Source organism: Vulpes vulpes, chromosome 15, assembly GCF_048418805.1.
Source record: "Vulpes vulpes isolate BD-2025 chromosome 15, VulVul3, whole genome shotgun sequence".
Classification (NCBI taxonomy): Eukaryota; Metazoa; Chordata; class Mammalia; order Carnivora; family Canidae; genus Vulpes; species Vulpes vulpes.
Window position 1 is genome coordinate 50,222,751 of NC_132794.1, and position 20,269 is coordinate 50,243,019.

Below are 20,269 nucleotides of genomic sequence, written 5' to 3' on the forward strand. Positions count from 1 at the left end.
TCATTGACTCCCCTTTCCTATCCCCTTTCTCACATCTCCAGCACAGACTTCAGCTGCTCTAGTTTTCCAGTCTTCTCCTCGATTTCACCACCTGGTTCTTTCTCCAATTCAGCCAATAACAGCCTTGTGATGTCCAGCACCTCCTAGAGGAAATAACAGAATATCCATGCAGCAGGACAAGCCTGGCAAGTTACCTTTTCATCCTGGTCTCTCACAAAGGACCCCAATCCCATACCCTCTGTCCTTCCCACAGCACTGCTCTTCCCAGCCAGATTCACCACCTTACTTACCTGTAGTTGCTCAGGCCGCTTCAGTTTTAATTTACCCGTCTTGTAGCCACCATGTTTTTCAAATAGACTGAAGAACCTGAAGAATTAAGGAAAAGCTTTTTAAAGAAAAGAATTAAGGAAAAAGTCAGTTAAAGCCTTGGGGAGCTGCTCCACCCCATCTCCCTTACAAAAACCTATTTGTCTAAATTAAGACATTCTTCCTACCTTGGATGTGTCACCTCCATCTTCATTTTCTGCTTGGGGGTACGATCCCCATGACGGATAATTGCAATGACACAACGAAGTTCCATCCTAAGATAGGGAATGTTGTTAGAGCCCCTCCTCCACCCCACCCCACATCATCTCCCATCGTTCATCCTACTTGACATGTAAATGTAAACAACACAGGAAAAACTACCTGAGATTAGGTGTATAGGTAGGGATTAGGAAAATACCTAGAAAAGGCTCCACTAGTCAGATGGTATACAGTCAGAAACCACCGGTCTGACTCAGGTGCCTTAAGTAGGTTACTCCAGATTTTTTTTTTAATATTTTATTTATTTATTCATGAGACACACACACACACACACACACACACACACACACACAGAGGCAGAGACATAGGCAGAGAGAGAAGCAGAGAGAGAAGCAGGTTCCATGCAGGGAGCCCGATGTGGGACTCAATCCCGGCACTCCAGGATCACGCTCTGGGCCAAAGGCAGGTGCTCAACTGCTGAGCCACCCAGGTGTTCCAGGTTACTCCAGATTTTATACTTTTGCTCACATAGTGCCAGATGTGGTAGGGACGATGGGAATGTCCTCAGCCTCTGTGGGGATAGACCATGGGATCTGAAACTGCGGAGCAAGCTCCCGCATAATGGTGTTCCTAGAAGGAGAAACATGAAGAACTGTATGAAAATAAATGAACCAGAACCACACATGTGAATAAAGCTCACAGAAACTAGCAAGTTGTAGAAGAATGTATTATATAAAGTCTAAAAACATGCCCCCAAAACACCCCCACAGACATAATAAAAGTATTAACAAATGCACAGGAAGGATAGGGGTGACTGGGTGGCTGAGTTAGTTAAGTATTGACTCTTAATTTCAGCTCGGGTCATGATTTCATGGGTTGTAAGAATGAGCCCCGCCTTGGGCTCCATGCTCAGTGGGGAGTCTGCTTGAGATTCTCTCCCTGTGCCCCTCTTCCCCTACTCTGTTGAGTGCACTCTCTCTCTAAAATAAATAAATCTTAAAAAAAACAATAAATGCATGGAAATGACAACACCAAATTAAGGATTGTAGTTACCTCTGGGTGGGAGGGAAAGGGATGTAATTAGCAAGGGATGGGTAGGGGTCCAAACTAGTATTTTCTTTTTAAAGACTAATTTATTTATTTTAGAAACAGAGAGAGAGAGAGAGAGAGAGAGAGAATGTGAGTGGGGGAGGGGCAGGGGAAGAAGGAGAGAGAGAATCCTCAAGCAGACTCCCCACTGAGCACAGAGCCTGATGCCAGACTCTATCCCAGGACCTGAGCAGAAATCAAAAGTCGGCCACTTAACCAACTGACCCACCAAGGCACCCCAATTCTTAATATTTTTTTTTATTTTTTTAATTTTTTTAATATTTTATTTTTAAAGATTGATAGTGAATACAGGAATACTAACCATATTCATCATTCTTTCCACATTTTAAACATCATGTGGTGAATTTTTTTTAAAGAAAAGTTTTAAAACAGTATTACAGCATGATCAATCATATTTAGTACAATAAATATAGTTTGTTTATATATGGTAGAAGACATACTGGTATGTATAAAACTGTTAACAGTTTTAACTGGGGAGTACAGTGTTAGGAAGGTAAGAGGGCTAAGGAGTCTTTTTTCTATTTTTCTTTTTTGCTCTTAAATACTCTTTACAATATTTAAAATTAAGCAAAAGCTTTCTAACTCTCTTCTCTAAGCCCATTCTCCCTAGTCCAGACCATTGTGTCCCTTACCCTAGAATCTTGGCACAGTCATCATAGTATTTCATCGAATTCTTGACAAAACTGAAGCCATTGACATCACACACAAAGGAGTGACCATTGGCACGAAGAAGGTCAAAACCACAAACTGTTTGCTGCAGTGGAAAGAGGCAAGATGAGAACAAGAGAGCCACTCTTTCTTCCCGGACTCCTGCTCCTGTCTCTTGCCCTCATTCCACAGTACCACCCACCACAGGCCTTCCTCTACCTTAAAAGCTACGCAGACTTTCCTGGCCACCAGCTTTTCCATGGCAGTCAGCATGACTGGATATCGAATCTCTTTCCCTTCACTGTCTCGTTCGACCTTCCCATCCAGAGCTGGAGATTTTCTGGCTTCAGCATGGGCATAATCAGGCCCCACTGTATATACCTGCAGGTACATAGCATCACTGAGTATGCCCACCGCTCATCCTGCATATGAGAAGATAATATGAGCACTAGGTCTGTAAGCTAGTTTCAAAGTAAAACAAAAACAAAAACAACCCTGAGGACGAAAAACAGAGACCGATATATTTCTTACTGAACCTGACCGAAATATCTTTATGAAGGTTTCTCTTTGGGACTCCAGATCTATTATCTAGTCCTCATTAAAAAATGTTACCAACATTATAGCATTTTCCACATTACCCTTGCCCTTGCTCTCACAGTTATAATGTAAATGTCTACTTCTCTCACTGACTTCACCTGAATATGAAAGCAAATCACATTCACACTTCATTTTCTATGATTTTCTCCATACACTTCCACTTGCGTCCCAAGCACCCTATCCCCCCCAGACATTTATGACTTCTTAAATTCCTATATCCACCATAACCTTGACATCTGTGCCATCTGTTGGCATAAACTCTTCATAGATGTATGATCCTGTCTTTCGGACACTGCTCTCAGGAGAGTAAACGCTGCTTCGGCTGCCAATCTTCAGGAAGAAAAAGAAGAAAAAAAATATTGCCTCCACATTGTCCCTAAATCCTCCAGCTTCCCTTCCCACAACCTCATTCTTGTCCTTCTTCCTATCTGACTTCCCCAAATGCTCAAGTGTTTCCCATACCTTACGGAAGAGGCGCTGACTTCCTCCTCCAGCTGAACTGGGGTAGTAGATGTAAACATTATGGTCCTCTGCACTCACTGGCTTCTCCACAAAGGGCTTGGGAAAGACAGCTCCATTTACCTCTACCTGGTCTTCACCCTCTATCAGGTTGCACTCTGAAAGACAGGTATGTGGTCATTCCTAGGGTTGAGAATTGTAGAATACTTCCAAGTCCCATTTCTCTGTGTTTTAATCTCCATAACCCCCAAATTTCTATGACCATATCTTAGTAATAGATACAGTAGTATGTATATGGTATATAAATATAATAATATCTATGTAAGAGGTCCAAGGCACTATTCAGGGCCCATAGTTCTATCCATAATCTATCCATAATCCAATAATGAAAGGCTCACTTAGATAAGTAGTACATGGAGATATCCAGAGGATGGACAACTGGGCTAAGTGACAGAAAGCAAGGCAGGGAAGGACTGGACAAAGCCAGGTACTCACCTTCAGGCCGGGCAGGGTCACGGTTGAGCACAGCATATCGAGGCAGATCAATACCCTCCTCCTGCAGGATCCGGTACACCTCCCTCCTGTCACCCCCAAATAAATTAGCTGGGAGAGGTGGGGGATGGAGACCAAGGGAAGAGGCTAGGGATTTCATTTGTTCAGGAACTGGTAGATATCACGGCACAGAACTCAAGAGGGTATGATGCAAAAATTAAGCATGTTTGTTTGACTTTGCCCCTCCCAGAACGTGCTCTCTAAACAGGCATGATCTCAGGGCTACCCATCCCACAAATCAACAGAAAGCTATACCTATCCTGGATGTAATACTGCATAGCCAGGTCATTGATAAGAAATGGGTTTCGAAGCTTGGAGTAAGCAACAGCTTTGTCCAGAGGAAATCCTGAGATGGAGGATGGAAATCGATCAAAGAAAAAAAGTGAAAAAGACAGAGAAAACAGCAAGAGAAATAGATTATTAAAGCTAAAGTTGAAAAAAAAATAAAGCTAAAGTTGCCACTTAGCTCCTCTACCCATCCAACCCATCGCTTATCCTTCTACCCAACTTTCCAAGTCTAGAATATCCATCAGGAAAAAGTGAAAAAGATATTATTTTTAGGGTCCTTTCAGAGACACACAATTCTGTCAGAGACCCTAAGAGCCTGAGGTTTGAATATGGACTTTAAACTACCACCAGCAACTCCTCCATGATACAGGGAAAGCAAACCCCTCTTCACCCTTCTGTTCTCCAATGTATCAGGAAGAGCTGATGACCTCTGTACTGTTTGACAGTAAGAACTTCATCTGCCAGTCCAGCATTCCCAACTCCATTCCCTCCCATTTTCCTTCAAAGACTCCAACCTTTGGAGTGGAAAGAGATGAGGCAGTGGCAAGATGGCCAGTTTTCCACAGGCTCGTTGAGGATCACATCTTCTCCCAGAATGATAACCGTTAGGTAGTCAAATCTGCAGAGTCGCTCTAGGATTTGGGTCATTGGCTTGGACTTGGATTTCTTGGTCATGGCACAGATGCCAACAATGATCTGAGGTTCAGGAGGCTATAGAGAAGAAGTGCTATCAGGAACTTAGGAACTTCCAACCAAGACCATCCCTATGAGGGAACACTGTCTCATCTCCTTCGGGCATAGTTTCTTTCTTTCTTTCTCTTTCTTTCTTTCTTTCTTTCATTTATTTATTTATTAGACACACACACACACACACACACACACACACACACACAGAGGCAGAGACACAGGCAGAGGGAAAAGCAGGCTCCATGCAGGGAACCCGACGTGGGACTCGATCCCAGGTCTCCAGGATCACACCCTGGGCCGAAGGCCGGTGCTAAACTGCTGAGCCACCCAGGGATCCCCTTGGGCACAGTTTCTTGCCAGGACTTTGGACCTATGAGGTAAATGCTGTCTCCTAACTTAGGTCTAGAACAGAGTGTGTATAAAGATCCCTATTGCCTAAAGAGTGCCTTTCCACAGTAGGAAATGTGTGCTCAGTTAGAAGATCCCGAGAACCAATAACCATGACACAACTGGAGGAGGGCGTAATGGCAGGGGATTCAAAGAGAAGTAATCTAACCAATCTCTACTGCCTCTCCACTTAGTCAGGATGGGGCCTGTTTATGACAAAGAATCTATGCATTTGCAAAGAGCAGAGAAGTGTCTCTAGCCAATGGAATCTCAACTCTCTATGAAAGGGGTCCCAACACCAAGTTACATCATTTTCTTAGTCTTACCACTTCATCCTCCTCATCCTCAAGGAGCTCGTTGTCACTCTCTTCTGTCCTCATGCCTATTCCACGGGTGCCCAGCCCCTCATCTCCAGCTCCAAGGAAGAAGTGGGCTGTGGCACTCTCACCCTCACTGGCCGGCAATGACCACATCCCCGCCGGAGTACCCACTCATCCCGCTCTGCAATGGAGGGCATCCCATTAGTTCAGAATCCAAACCCCATGGCAGTGGGTGGGGATTGGGTGTGGAATATCATAAAATAAAGAGGGAACCACAAGGAGACTAGGGGAAACAGGAAATAAAACTGTGGTAAGAAGGAGCAATAGGAAAGGAAGCACGTGGGCTATGACTTGACATGACTAAAGATCCCTAAGGGAAAAAGCAAGGTCTCCCTTTTCCTCTGCTCACCCTATACCCAACCATGAGACTGGTGAGAGGATAAGAAGGTTAACCCTTACAGTGCTGGCATGTCCCTGATTCTGCCAGCAGGAAACACCATTAAATCCAGCAGCAAGTAGAAAAGGCAGTTCTTCATGGGAGGCTACTGTTGATTCCTACCAGAAGAGAAGGTTAGAGTGACATTTCCAGTTTTGGATTCATCACAAAATATTCCTCTCCCTTCACCATCTCCCCATAGTAGTGTTGAACTTAGGGATTTAATTCAAGGTCAAAGAGAATGAGAGAGGTCAACTGCCTTTGACCTTAACCCCATCTTCATTCCTACCAAGGGTTAACTCAAAAACCATTTATTGAGGGCATCCTATGTTCTAAGCATTATATCAGGACATTAAAATTCTCTATGCCCTGTTCCTCCTTCACATGCTCCATTTCATTTTTTTTAAAGATTTTATTGATTTATTTGAGAGGGAGACAGAGCATGAGAGGGAGGGGGAGAGAGAGAGAGAGAGAGAGAGAGAGCATGAAGGGAGGGTGAAGGGCAGAGAAAGAGGGAGAAGCAGGTTCCCCTGAGCAGGAGCCAGATGTGGGGCTCAATTTGGGGATCACACCTGAGCCTGAGTCAAAGGGAGACACTTAACTGAGCCACCCAGGCACCCTCACGTGCTCCACTTTAAAAGACAGATGCCCAAGTCCAGAAAATCTGTCAAGGAAAGAGGTCCAGGGCTGACTGGGAGGTTAAGTATATACAGACATCCATACAATAGCCTCCAACCCATTCTCAGACTGAAATGGGTTTTTTCTTTTACCATGTTTTCTCTCTACCATGTCCTGGTACTAAAGACCCAGGTCTGGCCTAGGTCAAGGGCCCTTACACCAGAAGCTACAGTAGGAAAAAATTCTGCCTAGATCCATAATCAATGAGACTATCTTAAAGACTTACATTTGAATCAGAACAATCTGGTAGTTCCACTTCTGCAGACATACACCTACAGTAATAGTTCTTAACTAATTATGATTATGCTGGTCAGGGGACATTTGGTAGCAAGCATTTTTGGTTGTCACAGCTAGGAAGGTGCTAGTGGTGTCTGATGAGTAGAGGCCGAGGACAATGCTTAACAGCTTTAAATTCATAGGATACTCCCCCACAACAAAGAATTACCCAGTCCAAAATGTCAGTAGTGCTGAGGCTGAGAATTTCTGCTGTAAAAAAACTCTCCTGCATAATAAGACATGTGCAAAGATGTTCATAATCTCACTGCTGATAATGGGAAAAACTGAAAACTCAGAGGTCACAAGTAGAATGGATACAGTGTAGAGTGGATACAAATGATAAACAGCAATTTTTAAAAATGAATCAAAGATGTAACAATATGAACAGCTTCCAAATGCAAACGGCAGACATACACATGCAGTACAATTCGGTTTGTATAAATAGAAAATATTATATATGTTTGTGACTGTATACATAATTAGTAGGAGTCTAAAAATATGGACTGTAAAGAGAGACACTAAATTCAAGATAGTGGTTACCTCTGAAAGTGGAAATTGAGGAGGATTTGAGTGGAACTTTACAACCTTTATCTGTAATGTTTATTTCAACTTTTAAAATATCTGAACCAAATACGCAAAAGGTTAACATTGTTAATACTAAATTGCAGGGATACGGGTATGCTGTTTTTTTGTTTTTTTTTTTTTTTTGCCCCCAAAATAAAATTGAGTCACCCAGGAACAATTTTTCACATTCTCCAAAAGTTTTCAGAAATAATAACCAATGACTCTAATGAAAGCCACAAACACCTCGTAGATAGATTTAGTCTTACAGACTTTTTAAATAGTCTTCAACAATTATTTTGTATTTTTATTTTAAACCCTTCCATTGCCAAGTGGGATTTGCAGCTTTGATTAGAAAGTTACAGCTAACCTTTATGACCTTCTGCTTGTCTCCACTAGTCAACCACAACACGCTCCTTCTACTTAACATTTCCAGTTGTTTACTACAGATCTTATACATACACTGCCCCTCCTGATGAATAAGCTGTTTCTTTGAGCTCCTTTTTAGTGACCTGACCCAGTTTCCATGATTTGTGGCATCCCCGACGTCCCTATATAGTTTAAACAAGCAGAATTTCGTTGCACCCTTTATCCTTTATCCGAAGCAGGGGCTTTTGCTCATGTCTAAGGTTCCTAATCCTTCACCGTTTTGCGCATGAAGTCCTTCCTGGTTTTCTACTGAATGTATACAGTCATTTTCCTGAAATTCTATTATGACTTTATAACAGGGGATGGTAATAGAATGCGGAAGAAGCGTCTGTTCACAATTAAGGGGCTAAAGAGAGACAGAAAGGCCTATATTCATAGTTACCGAAGCAAAGATAGAAGCCTGACAGAAACAGCCATGAAATAAGCCCGGATTTATGTAGATGTACCTCTGAGCAAGGCTGGGATGTGATGTGGTACTCCGAGAGCCACTCCCCGGTTTTCTGCGCCCTTCTCCGCAACCCCCTGTCCCTCAATACTTTGTTACAAAGCAAAAGAAAACTTCCCAGTCCACAAAGGGCTAAGGGCAGTCTAACTCCGGCCTGAATCCAAGTAAAAGGAAGGGGGGAAAAAGGGAGGGTGGGAGGCGGGGAGAAGAAGATAGGTAAGGAGAGAGGGTGGGGCAGGTGGGTAATCTCAGAACCCCCCATGTTAAATCAGATCTGAAGAGGGGGTGGAAGGGAGGGCAAACTGTGTAACTTCCTTCTCCCTTAGGATTTAGGGCTGTTTGCAGTGGTCCTCTGATTTCCTTCATCGCCAGGCACTCAGTGGAGGGCACCATTGGCCGCGAAGGGGAAACGTCAATACACAGTGCAGGCAGGAAGATCTCCAGCGTCGCAGAACTTCTCAGGCCGCCGACCCTGTATCTTCTTCCTAAACTCCTTCCCTGAGATGCATCGCTGACGTCCTACATATCCATATCCTGACACCGATGAAGTGTGCTTAAGGCCCTCGTTCCATCAACCCACTCATACTTCTTTCCTCCCCTGATTTGCTAAAATGACTTTCCACCGGCACCGCCCACCGCCACCGCTCACAACACCGCTGCCCCTCCCCCATCCCTGATCAACTAATCCGATCGATAATCCCACTAATCCTCTCGCTCAGCGGTTCCCCAGCACTAGACAACCCTCCAAACCCGCAGGTGAGCCGCCACGCTTGGCCACATCGCTACGCGGAACCCGCGAGCATCCGCCAGGACGGACGCCTGGGACCCCTGCGTCCTCGCGCTGGCCCTCTCCGGGGTCCGCTCCCGCCCGCCGCCCGCAAGGACCCCCGCCTGCCTGCAGCGGTCCTCTCCCGCGCGGCTCCGTCCCCCTCCTCGCCCAGACCCGCGCCGCACGCAGGGCGCCCTCTTCCTGCCGCCGACCCTCACCCCTCTCGGGTCTCGCGGACCCCTCGGCTGCCTCTCCTCGCGCAGCTCCCGGTCACCGATACCAGCCTTCGCCCGCCCCGCCTTACTCTCCCTACGCTGACACTGAGGCCTGGCCCGCCAGGCCTCCTTCCCGGGCTGCCCGCAGCCGCTGCGAACCGCGGCCCTCCGCACCCCCCGAGCCCACACCCCCCAGCCCACCCCCGCGGATACCGCCCCCAGCCCCCAGCCACTCCCCCACCGCCCCCGGCCCTCGCTCACCCGCCTCCCTGCGCTCGCGCAGCCGAACCTGCCGTCAGCGACACCTGACAGCGACCCAATCAACGCGCGGCTTCCCCGTGCTGTCACCAATCAGCGGAGGGCGCGCACCGGCAACGGAGTCAGGCTGCGTTGGCCCGCACTTCTGCGTGGAGGAGGGTGGCCTCTAGTGGCCGTGGGGAGGGAGTGCAACCTGACGCTCCCCTTCCTCCAATTTCTGGCTGCGTCGGCACGGCCCAGATGTTCGGTTTAGACAGAGACTTCCCAGCAAGATGCAGAGAAAGAGGTGCGATTTGTGCCACTGCACGTCCTTGAGACCAAAGCCAGGTTTTCTGCTTGCTTTTTGAAACAAAAGGAGTATGACCTGCTTAGAGAGCCAATAAATGTAGATTGAAAGTGTTGACAGATGTAGAGGAGTTACAGGTAGACTGGAGACAAAAAGGGACAAGGAGAAAAACAAATCAGAAAGTTAAGGGAAGGAACAAAGAGACTTATTTATGGCGGAGTCAAGAAAAGATGGACTTGGAAGACTGGACAAGACGGTTCCCATCTCCACAGTGGGCGTGGTCTTAATCTCTGCAGCCTTGGAACCAGACAAACCTAGGTTTGAACTCTGGCCTTGCCTTTCATAGCTGTGTAGCTTTGGACAAGTCACTGAACTTCCCTCAGCCTCCATTTCCTCGTCTGTAAGAGTGATTTAAAAATCTAATCATACGGTACTGGTTATATGAAAGCATTTTGTTTTCTTCGCATTTTTATTCTTATCTTTTCATCCTTACTTGGGGTTTCCCTGGTCAAGACAATCCCAAGTTCCCTGTTTCTTCTCTGCAACCTTAGGGATCATACCACTTTTTCAGGTGCTTCATTATATTGACCCCAAGGCATCCTGAATGAGAGAGAGATGATTCTAAGGACCATCCCTAAGGGAAATAGAATCCTCCCTAGTTCTGCTCAGGCTCATGTCCTCTCCACCACTCCAGCCCTTCAAACAAGTTACTAAAACGTCTTCTAGGCAATTAACTTGTCTTCGCACACCCCCCCCCTCCGAAAAATGTAGGCTCAGTCCCTGGTCATCCACTGGAACAATACAATTCAATAAAATTACACATACTAGAGTTCCTTATAATTATAAAGCACTTTATAAATGTTAAATAGTATTGATATGATTATCATTAAAGAAGTCAAATACATGTATTACTTCTTGCGTGCCGTGGGATAATTTTTTAAAGTGAGCATTAATACATCATGTGGCTGTTAGATGCTCACAGAATAAGAAAAGTACACAAATACATGTCTTTTCTCAGCAGAGCTAGTATTCAAATTTGGACAGCTAGTCTCCAAACTTGAATGCTTTCTCTAGTCCTCTGGGCAAGTCTTATTTTTCCTTCTGTAATTCTCTCTTCTCGTTTCCTACCTCTTTAATCTTAGTAACCACCCTCTCAAACACATAACAACCCTACTGCTCTGGAAGATTATCTTCCTTCTTTATCTGGGTAGATATATACCATTCCAAGTAATTATATTTGCTTCCTCATAACTACTCCTGAACTTAGACAACGAGCCCAGGGGTAACATTTTCTATCTCCCCAAAAGGGACTCTAACTACAGAATTCTATCTATTCTTTTATAATTGCTCTCCTACCAGAAGAAGGAATTAAGTGACAGACACAGAAGAGAGGTGGATGGCTCTTAAGGATACCCACAAAGTATAGGAGTAGAGGAGTGGGGTCTCATCAGTGGGGCCAGAGAACAATGTGAAGGGAATTTCTCTTTCTCAAATATGATTTCCAAATATCTTACTATCTTGTGGGTATGCCAAGAGAGCTGAGAAAAGGAACTAACACCACCATGCCTACCCCACCTTAACTGACTTTCTATACTGAAGTCCCACATCTATCTCTATATTGGCTCCAGTATTCATTCTCTTTCCTGCCAGGACAAAGGTCAAGTCACACCTAAGTCACATTTTGAGGTCTGGGTACACACCCTCTCAATTCTGAATACACACCTTGTGAGGAGAGAGGACAGAGGACCAGTAGGAAGGCAGAGATTCCCTGGCAACCTTATGCCCTTGAACACCACTCCCCCTTACATTCTGGATTAAACAGCATTTGGGAGCCAAGAGAGGCAACACTTGTGGTGGTTGGAGACCTGTGCCTGCCTGTCCCATTCCTATACCTCGTCATCTTACCACACCCTTCACTTCTCCTTATGCTCCCCTCCAGTCCAGGAACTGGAAACTACAAAGAGGGAACAGAAGGGAGAGGAGGAAGAGAAAACTAACAATTCCCTGTCCAACCCCAGCTCCTTACCCAGTGCAACCAACAGGTAGGCAAGCTTGCAGAGAATACTCAGAGGGAGTCCTGTGGGCAGCAAATAGTTCTGAACAAGGATAAAGCGTGAAGAATTAAAAGATCAAAGGTGAAGTAGAAGCTCGGGAGGAGGGTCGAGGGGAGAAAAGCTGGAGATCAGGAGAAGTGGAGGCAGGACTTACGGCTTCAGTCTTGGGAGCTGAGTGGGGGTAGAGAACACAATATAAATGGGGTAAGAATTAATGTTTCTCTGGTTCCTCTCAGGGAATTCTTATAAGAATAGCTCAGGTGTGGCAGGAGGGCACCTTGGTCCTCTTCCTGGTTTTAAGGAGAAGGTGACCTTGAGCCACCCAGTGTCTTTTCCTGTTCCTGTCTCTGCGTGCTCTCTTCATGTCTTTCTTTCTCCGGTATCTGTACTTCTTTGGCGGTTTCTCCCGCGGCCGCCTCCCCTGGGCATATGAAGAGGTTGCAGGGGAAGGCCGAAAACTAGAGAAGGTTGTGCAATGTCACTTTCACACTCAGAGTGACGAATCGGGTTCCCAGTTAAATGGAGAGGCTTGGGGGAAGGGTGTTCAGCTTTCTCGGGTCCCCTTGGGTGCTGTCCTGTACTTGGTGCTGAAATCTGGGCGACCTCATCCCAGGTGGGCCCGCATCCCCGGCCTACGGTTGGGAACTCCCGATCCCTATTCTACCTGGCGGTGCTTCCCACCTCTGCCCTCGCACACCTAGCGCGGTCGCAGGCGGAAAGGCGGGGCCTGTGGGAGCCCCACCCCTGGAGACTGCGGCTGGGGCCTCCCTCTCCTCCACCGCCCGCCGCTAGCTCATTGCGCCTCTCCTGCAGTCTGGTTGGAACCCGCTCCCTCTCCCGCTCCAGCCTCCACTCCGGCCCCCATTTCGGCTCCAGCTTCGCACCCAGTTCCGGCCCTCAGACCTCCTGGTTGCATCCTCCCTCCCCGTTCCTGCCCTGCGCCAGCTCCCGCTCCGGGATTGAATAGCCGGAACCTCAAGCCATGGCTGGTCCCTTCTCTCGTCTGCTGTCCGCTCGCCCGGGGCTCAGGCTCCTCGCTTTGGCTGGAGCTGGGTCTCTAGCCGCTGGGTTTCTGCTCCGCCCGGAACCTGTAAGAGCCGCCAGTGAACGACGGAGGCTGTATCCCCCAAGGTATCAGTGTCTGAGGCGCAGCGGTGTGTGTGGGGGAGGTGGTGACAGGAACGAAGATGGGGATGGAGAGGAGGACCTGGGCAACAGAGAAGGGTTATAATCACGAAGGCTCTGGAGTACAGTGCTGTACAATCTGGAAATGTCAGTGGATTGGGGATGGAGGCCAAAACCGTGAGGCTAACGCATCCTGGGGACCTGTAACCCGCAGTCTCCGCCCCCAAGACCCGCTCGGCCCTGAGTTCTGGCTGCACCCACTCTGCCCAAATCCCTAATTGAGAAACCAGGAACTATCCTTTCCGCTTTCCTCCATCTCCTTTCCTGCTGTTTCCCCTAATTTCCTGAATTCCCGTCCTTGGTCTTTCCCCTCCCCCATCCCTTAATGTTGTGCTAATGGTAGGAAAGAACTGAGCAAATCTGGGGGAACTGAGCCCACCAGCCAAAGGAAACTAGAACTGTTGGGAAAGAATAGACCCTGAAAGTCCCTAAAGAGATTACCAAGGTTTAGCCTCCCTCTAATCTTCCCTTCTCCTAAGGAGCAAAGCTGGACATGGCTAACTGGATAGCTCCCATCTGACTGCACTGGGTCTAGGCCCCCTGTGCCCTCTCTCCATGGTTACTGGGTACCCCCTCCCTAGCGCTGAGTACCCAGACCTACGAAAGCACAACAACTGCATGGCCAGTCACCTGACCCCAGCAGTCTATGCCCGGCTCTGCGACAAGACCACACCCACTGGTTGGACGCTAGATCAGTGTATCCAGACTGGCGTGGACAACCCCGGCCACCCCTTCATCAAGACTGTGGGCATGGTAGCTGGAGATGAGGAGACCTATGAGGTAGGGGGCCCCCAGAGTTTCCCTGATGACCCAACTCATCTTCCCAGTAATCCCAGCTCGTTCCCCCAATAGATCCTTCACTTTCCCTTAAGGCTGGACCTTCCATACTCATGTTTTCTGACCCAGTGAAATCAGTCCACAACTAAGGCCCTGAAAGGGATCCCCTCTCTTTAACCACCCTCTCCCTCTTAATTCCCCATCAGGTATTTGCTGAGCTGTTTGATCCTGTGATACAAGAACGACACAATGGATATGACCCCCGAACAATGAAACATACCACTGACCTGGATGCCAGCAAGGTAGGTCAGATATTCCGCTTCTGATTTGCATTGCCTTATGTACAACGCTCTGTTTCTCCAATCCCTTCACCTTAATTACTTCCTGACTCAGAGTCATTAGACTGCTGAGCTTTTAGTCTTGGTGCGGGGGAAGGAATTGTATCTTTTTTTTTTTTTTTTTTTTTTGGAATTGTATCTTAAGAAGCAGCAGATATGGAGAGAAGGTGGATGAGAACGACCATACCCCAAAATAGGCAGTTTGGGGAGGGTTCATGTTGCCCCCTTCATTTGGAGTACTTGCCCTTTGGACTTCTTCCAATGCATGCAGTGAGGATCCTTATAGTCTCTCCTTTCCCCAAGGCCCTCAGTTCCCACCCACTGTGTTTCTGTGACATATATATTAATTTCTCTTATTCCCTAGATCCGTTCTGGCTACTTTGATGAGAGGTATGTATTGTCCTCGAGAGTCAGAACTGGCCGAAGTATCCGCGGACTCAGTCTCCCTCCGGCCTGCACTCGGGCAGAACGACGAGAGGTGGAACGTGTTGTAGTGGATGCATTGAGCGGCCTGAAGGGTGACCTGGCTGGACGTTACTATCGGCTCAGTGAGATGACAGAGGCTGAACAGCAGCAGCTTATTGATGTGAGGGGCGTTGAGAGGGAGTTGGGTTAAGGAAGCAGATGGAAAGAAGAGTCAGAGGGGAGGGTTGGCCAGATGAGATAGAGGCCCAGAGGCTACTGTGAAGATTCTTAAACCAAGTCCTTTTACTTGCCTCAGGATCATTTCCTATTTGATAAGCCCGTGTCCCCATTGCTGACTGCAGCTGGAATGGCTCGAGACTGGCCAGATGCTCGTGGGATCTGGTATGAGGCTTAACTTACCTTTTTTGTCCCCATGTCCCTTACATGCCTCTTATTCCTCTATCTCCCCCAGTTCTTGACCTGCCTCTTGATCCCTGTCTTTCCCTCTTTTCTACTCTTCAGGCACAACAATGAGAAGAGTTTCTTGATCTGGGTGAATGAGGAGGATCATACACGGGTCATCTCCATGGAGAAGGGTGGCAACATGAAGAGAGTGTTTGAAAGATTCTGTCGAGGCCTCAAAGAGGTTGGAGAAGAATGTATAAGGGAACTAGGTGGGAGGACATAAGGAAAACCCAAAGACCATACCACCTAATTTATCAACCAATTCAGGACACTTTTGATAGCAAAAGGGATCACCATCAATCATTGCAGGACAATATATTAGGACTGTCCAGGGAAAACCAGGAAATATGGTCACCCAAGAATAGAAGAGAGAAAGAATGTCACGAGTCCAATGTAGTAAATAAAGCAGTTGCCAGATAAGACAAAAAGAATAACTGAGATAGTGGGTCAGTGCCTGGAATGTGTGGAGTGTGCAGATAAAGAAAAATCTGAACCTGGATCATTGCAGGGAATGAAAGCTTGGTATGTTCATGATTTCAGTGTAACCAAGGTTGGCCTTTGCTCTGAATTCTGTCTTTCTTGCTAAAGTATCATGTCTGGTTTTAAGCTGAGAGGAGGGGGGAGACCAGGGAAAATGAAAGATGGAATGGCTGAAGTTCCAGAATGTGTGGCTCTACTGAATCTTCAATCTTATATGGATTAGGTCTCTATATTCTATTCTAGATTAGAAATCCCCATAAACCCAGTTCTTATTGTGTATTCTCATATATACAATTCTATTTTGGACTCGTAAAGACAGAGAGCTCCTCTTCTTTTAGATTCTAGCTAGGAACTTTTTATTGTTTTTTGGCAAATAACAGATAACATATTCTGACTGTAAGTGGGTAAGGAAGTGCTTTTCAAATAATATTCCTCAGGTTTCTCATCTGTGAAATTAGTATAATAAGGCTTCTTACATTTTATGTTGTTGTGGGGATTAAATGAGAAAAAGGCATGTAAAATGCCTGGCCTATAATCAATGTTCAATAAGTGTTACCTCCCATTATTATTTTTCTAGATGGAAGAGTTTCCCCTTGTTCAACATGTAAAATAATCCCCCATGCCATGGTTTTTTCCTAAACTATGAACAAGATCCCCTTTACTCACATTAGGTAGTCTTCATGTCCATCACTTCAGCAGGTCTTTTGAACTCTAATGGTCACCTCCATGATTAGGATGCTCAAGTGAAACAAAACACCCTTTCCACAATCCCCTTCCCACCTCATCAAGCATACACATAACTCTGAGTCCGGCTCTTCTGGACTGTTTTCACCTTTCTCTATGCCTTCTCACATGTGCTCTCCACAGCTAACAGAAGGCTCTCTTGCCTCTTCCTGTTGCAGAGCCTACACCCTCATTTTATGTGTGAAAGAACCCTTCCAAACTCCAGCCTCATTAGCAAAGCAAAGATAATCCATGCATGCTGAGCTCATTAAATAATCATTCCTTTCTCAGTTCAGTTTACCACCTCCACTCATTTCCCTAGATCATCCTGAATGCATCATTCTCCCAAGTTTCTCTTCTTCCACACACAATATACTTTTCTGTAATCTCACCATTATAGGCTTGCAACATCAAAATTACCTTGTATGTGTGATAATAACAAACCATTTACACACACATAGCACTGTCATTTTTTCATAGCCCAAGTTTCTGGTTCTAGAGTTCCTGTAGGTCTGGCTAAGGGAGGGTTCACGTATCCCTGACTTTTCACTAACAGCGCTTTTGTGGACTCAGGTGGAGCGGCTGATCCAGGAGCGTGGCTGGGAGTTCATGTGGAATGAGCGTTTGGGATACATCTTGACCTGTCCGTCTAACCTGGGCACTGGACTTCGGGCAGGAGTGCACATCAAACTGCCCCTGCTAAGCAAAGTAAAGGAGTTGTGGGGTTAGAGTGGGGTGTGAATGAAGAAGGTGGCTGTGTGTAGATGGGAGGGTGTGGGCATTTTGGAAAGGAGCCAGACACATTGTGGCTTAGAAATATTAGGGGAAAGAGTTCTGAGCAGGTTCAAAGCTCTTTCAGGTAAAATCAGTCTCTGCCCCTATTGACCCTGCCCTTAACCCTGTGCCCTCCCCTCTAGGACAGCCGCTTCCCAAAGATCCTGGAGAACTTAAGGCTCCAAAAACGTGGTACTGGAGGAGTGGACACAGCTGCCACAGGCAGCGTCTTTGACATCTCTAATTTGGACCGACTGGGCAAGTCAGAGGTGAGATCCTTATGGATTAGGGTGAGGAGAGATATAGGTCTGTGGGGGTTGAGCTATGACGGTGAGTGAACCCCAGGAATCTGAAATGAAATTCAGGTTGAGTGGGGAGGAGACTGGAAATGAGTGCCTAGAGCAGGCAAATCAGCACTAAAGAAGGAAACTCAAGTTATGGGAAGCAGAAATCAAGGGTTAGTGTCCTTCAGGTGGAGCTGGTGCAGCTGGTCATCGATGGAGTAAACTATTTGATTGATTGTGAACGGCGTCTGGAGAGAGGCCAGGATATCCGCGTCCCTCCACCTCTCGTCCACAATAAGCATTAACTCCCCATTCCCCGAAGATGACTCAAGATCCCCAGGACTTCTATCCATTCTAATGTGGCCCATTCTACTTGCCCTGGATGCCCCTAACTCCCTTCTGTCCTAGTAAAGACTCCTTGCTATGCTCTAGTTGTCTTTGTTATTTCTAATGGTTGGGGTGAGGAGGGACTAGCCTCCAGGAAAGGAAAAGAAGCCGTGGGGTTATTTATGATGGAAAGAAGACTCCAGATAAGGCATGCCAGGAACACTGATTCTCAGGTGGGTGGAAAGCATTAGCATTTTACCCATATTCCCCATTGGCTTCCTGAGGATAATTAGAATGCGTTTCCATTTGCACTTTATTAAAGTTTCTTTCTCAACAATCTCTCTCTTTAACTGTAGAGACAGGTTCATAGCAGGTTGCCAAGGAAGCAGATGGTCAATGCCATGGCCCAGGAGGGTTGTGACCAGTCCTGAAGGCCCCAGGCTGTGCTTCGACCTATAATGAGACAGAGTGAGAGGAATATTACAACTCTTTTCCCCAGGAACCATTGATATATGGAAAATATATGCCTAGACCCCTTTACACGAGGGATCTCCCTGAGTGGGTTCTATGAGCCAGATAGCACCAAGTTCAGGCCAGATCGTCAGTCAGGAGTTGGAGGGTCAGGTTGTGCATTTGGAAAACTCACCCTGCTGTTCTGGGCTCTCCTTCCCCTCATGCTGGGCCCATACAACAGCTCGTCGCTGCTCAGGACTCAGAAAGGCCATTTGTTCAGGAGTGACAGCCATAGCCTGAACACTTGTGAGACTAGATAGCTGGGTGGGGCTGAACACCACCTGGGGGTGAGGATAGGAATCTGTATAACCACTCTAGCCCCCATTGGGCCCTGGCTCCTTTTGGTCACCCCACATCCCAGCCCATCAATACTTACAGCAAATTTAGGAGCAGGGATGACAGAAATAGCAAGAGGGGTAAGACCCTGGATCTGTTCCTGCAGCAGTGCTGAAAGAGCCAGGTCTGGGATCCCTGCTGTTGAAGCAAGTGGGATAGGCATCTAAACATTGTCTTATACAGGCTTTCCCCCTTCTCTTCAAACCTATAGACCTTCTCCAACTTCCCAAAATACCCTACCATACATCTTTCCAAACACATCTCCAACCTCTAAATACCTTCTCAGACTCCCACCTTAAGAATTCCAGAGCAATCCTCCACCCAATCCAGCTGTCATGCAAAAACCAATCACTGACAACTAGTACCAGCAGTGGTCCAGCTTCCCTACCTGCTATTGTGCCAATTTCAGTGAAGATCTCAGGCCCCCAGTTGCTGACAGGGCCAAAACCACCAGGAAGCACAAGGAGCTGGGCCAGAACTTCCAGTTGCTTCTCAGAACACTGGAGATGCAGATTGCCCAGGAAGAGAGCTGCTTGGCTGTGGAAAAGTGAGATTGGAGGAAGAAAGATTCAGCCACAGTGATAGGGTCCATAGTTATGAGATGAGAATATAGATGGCTTCAAATGAGGTCCCTTTCTCCCTGGGACCGCCCCATGAGTCTATCTTTATATTGTCACCACCACCCACACCCTTCCCTTCACAAGTGACCTAAATTCCCAACTGCTGATATGCTGTAGCTCCTCTGGCCGAAGTCCACACAGCGTGTAACCCAGTGCAGTCAGGTGAAGGAAGTCCAGGTGGCTCACATGCCAGCCACTCTGCCGCAGGAAACTGGAGACCACAACTCGGAGCTGAGGTGGGGACGGAGGGCACAGAATAAGGAAAGAAATGGGGAATTCATGGATGAGGAAGTGATTAGGGAAGTGACAAGTGCTACTGGATTACATACTTGTATTATTAAGACCTGAAGATCCAATAGTCATGGGGGAAGTTGAGGATCCAAAAAAGAGAAGGCCAGGGGAAGATAGGCAGGAGAGAGCTTTATATGTTCAGGGCCTCAAAGCGAATCAATCACAGAGTCCCTAACACCACAAGTACAGGGTATTTAAAAATAGAAAGAATGGCCAGATAGGGTGATGGGAAAAAATTCCTTGGGCTTTAGGTGACCTGGGGGCCAGGCTCTGTGGAATGGACATTTGGAAAGTAGTAGGAAAAGGGAAGGTGTTACCTGGATAGAACTCCAGCCATCTATCTGCCCCAGGGTGCTCAGCACTCCCCAGTCCACTAGGATCAGCTCCTGTAGTTCCCGCTCTCCTAGACCTATTAAGAGCCGACCCAGCTGCAGGATCTGCTCAGGACGGAATCCCCGGGGAGGACCCCACAACTAGGAAAAAGAGAGGAACAATGTGAATGGAAAAGCATTGGTCTAGGAGTCAGAATGATGGATCTTAATCATGTCTCTGACCTTAGCTGTATAACTGTAGGCCAATTATTTGCCTCTTAGGATCTTTAGTTTCCTCAACTGTAAAATGAGGATTGGATTAATGTTCCTCCAAGGTGTTACTGAAAGATGCTAGGGAAGAATAGCAGACTCTAGTCCATGAGTTCTAAACTTTTGTGTACACCAGACTCAGTGGGAATGCCTGTTAAAATGCAGATGCCCAGAGCCCTCAGAAGATTCT

At 46.8% G+C, this 20,269-nt stretch overlaps 3 protein-coding genes across 50 annotated transcripts in view; 1 reads left to right on the forward strand and 2 right to left on the reverse strand.

Moving 5' to 3' along the window:
• Window positions 1-13,140, reverse strand: part of PPIP5K1 (diphosphoinositol pentakisphosphate kinase 1) — a 50,450-nt gene extending 37,310 nt beyond the window's left edge. For 16 of the 48 annotated variants that reach the window (XM_072740685.1, XM_072740669.1, XM_072740678.1 and 13 more), the window contains exons 1-14: window positions 9,386-9,581; window positions 6,033-6,128; window positions 5,580-5,754; window positions 4,695-4,890; window positions 4,147-4,237; window positions 3,835-3,920; window positions 3,343-3,497; window positions 3,109-3,210; window positions 2,503-2,664; window positions 2,268-2,389; window positions 1,054-1,155; window positions 495-581; window positions 291-366; window positions 34-143 (exon numbers count right to left, since the gene is read on the reverse strand). In XM_072740685.1, the coding sequence (XP_072596786.1) occupies window positions 34-143; window positions 291-366; window positions 495-581; window positions 1,054-1,155; window positions 2,268-2,389; window positions 2,503-2,664; window positions 3,109-3,210; window positions 3,343-3,497; window positions 3,835-3,920; window positions 4,147-4,237; window positions 4,695-4,890; window positions 5,580-5,726 (1,436 nt within the window). In that variant the 5' untranslated portion in view covers window positions 5,727-5,754; window positions 6,033-6,128; window positions 9,386-9,581. Of the gene's footprint in view, window positions 1-33; window positions 144-290; window positions 367-494; window positions 582-1,053; window positions 1,156-2,267; window positions 2,390-2,502; window positions 2,665-3,108; window positions 3,211-3,342; window positions 3,498-3,834; window positions 3,921-4,146; window positions 4,238-4,694; window positions 4,891-5,579; window positions 5,755-6,032; window positions 6,129-8,335; window positions 8,933-9,385; window positions 9,591-9,643; window positions 10,069-11,952 lie in introns of those variants that run through there. The other 32 variants (XM_072740684.1, XM_072740666.1, XM_072740675.1 and 29 more) reach the window with 14 other exon arrangements.
• LOC112920005 (creatine kinase U-type, mitochondrial) lies at window positions 12,963-17,842 on the forward strand. Its single transcript, XM_025998609.2, has 9 exons — window positions 12,963-13,111; window positions 13,747-13,945; window positions 14,149-14,244; window positions 14,645-14,866; window positions 15,002-15,087; window positions 15,208-15,331; window positions 16,927-17,061; window positions 17,271-17,396; window positions 17,600-17,842. The coding sequence occupies exons 1-9, from the start codon at window positions 12,963-12,965 to the stop codon at window positions 17,714-17,716; spliced, it is 1,254 nt and encodes a 417-aa protein (XP_025854394.1). The 3' UTR covers window positions 17,717-17,842.
• A 191-nt stretch (window positions 17,843-18,033) lies between these two features.
• The window catches only part of STRC (stereocilin), a 31,624-nt gene continuing 29,388 nt past the window's right edge, over window positions 18,034-20,269 (reverse strand). Inside the window, exons 24-29 of the mRNA XM_072740641.1 lie at window positions 19,816-19,971; window positions 19,296-19,438; window positions 18,976-19,124; window positions 18,628-18,725; window positions 18,385-18,532; window positions 18,034-18,191 (exon numbers count right to left, since the gene is read on the reverse strand). Of these exons, the coding sequence (XP_072596742.1) occupies window positions 18,103-18,191; window positions 18,385-18,532; window positions 18,628-18,725; window positions 18,976-19,124; window positions 19,296-19,438; window positions 19,816-19,971 (783 nt within the window). The 3' untranslated portion in view covers window positions 18,034-18,102. The remainder of the gene's footprint in view (window positions 18,192-18,384; window positions 18,533-18,627; window positions 18,726-18,975; window positions 19,125-19,295; window positions 19,439-19,815; window positions 19,972-20,269) is intronic.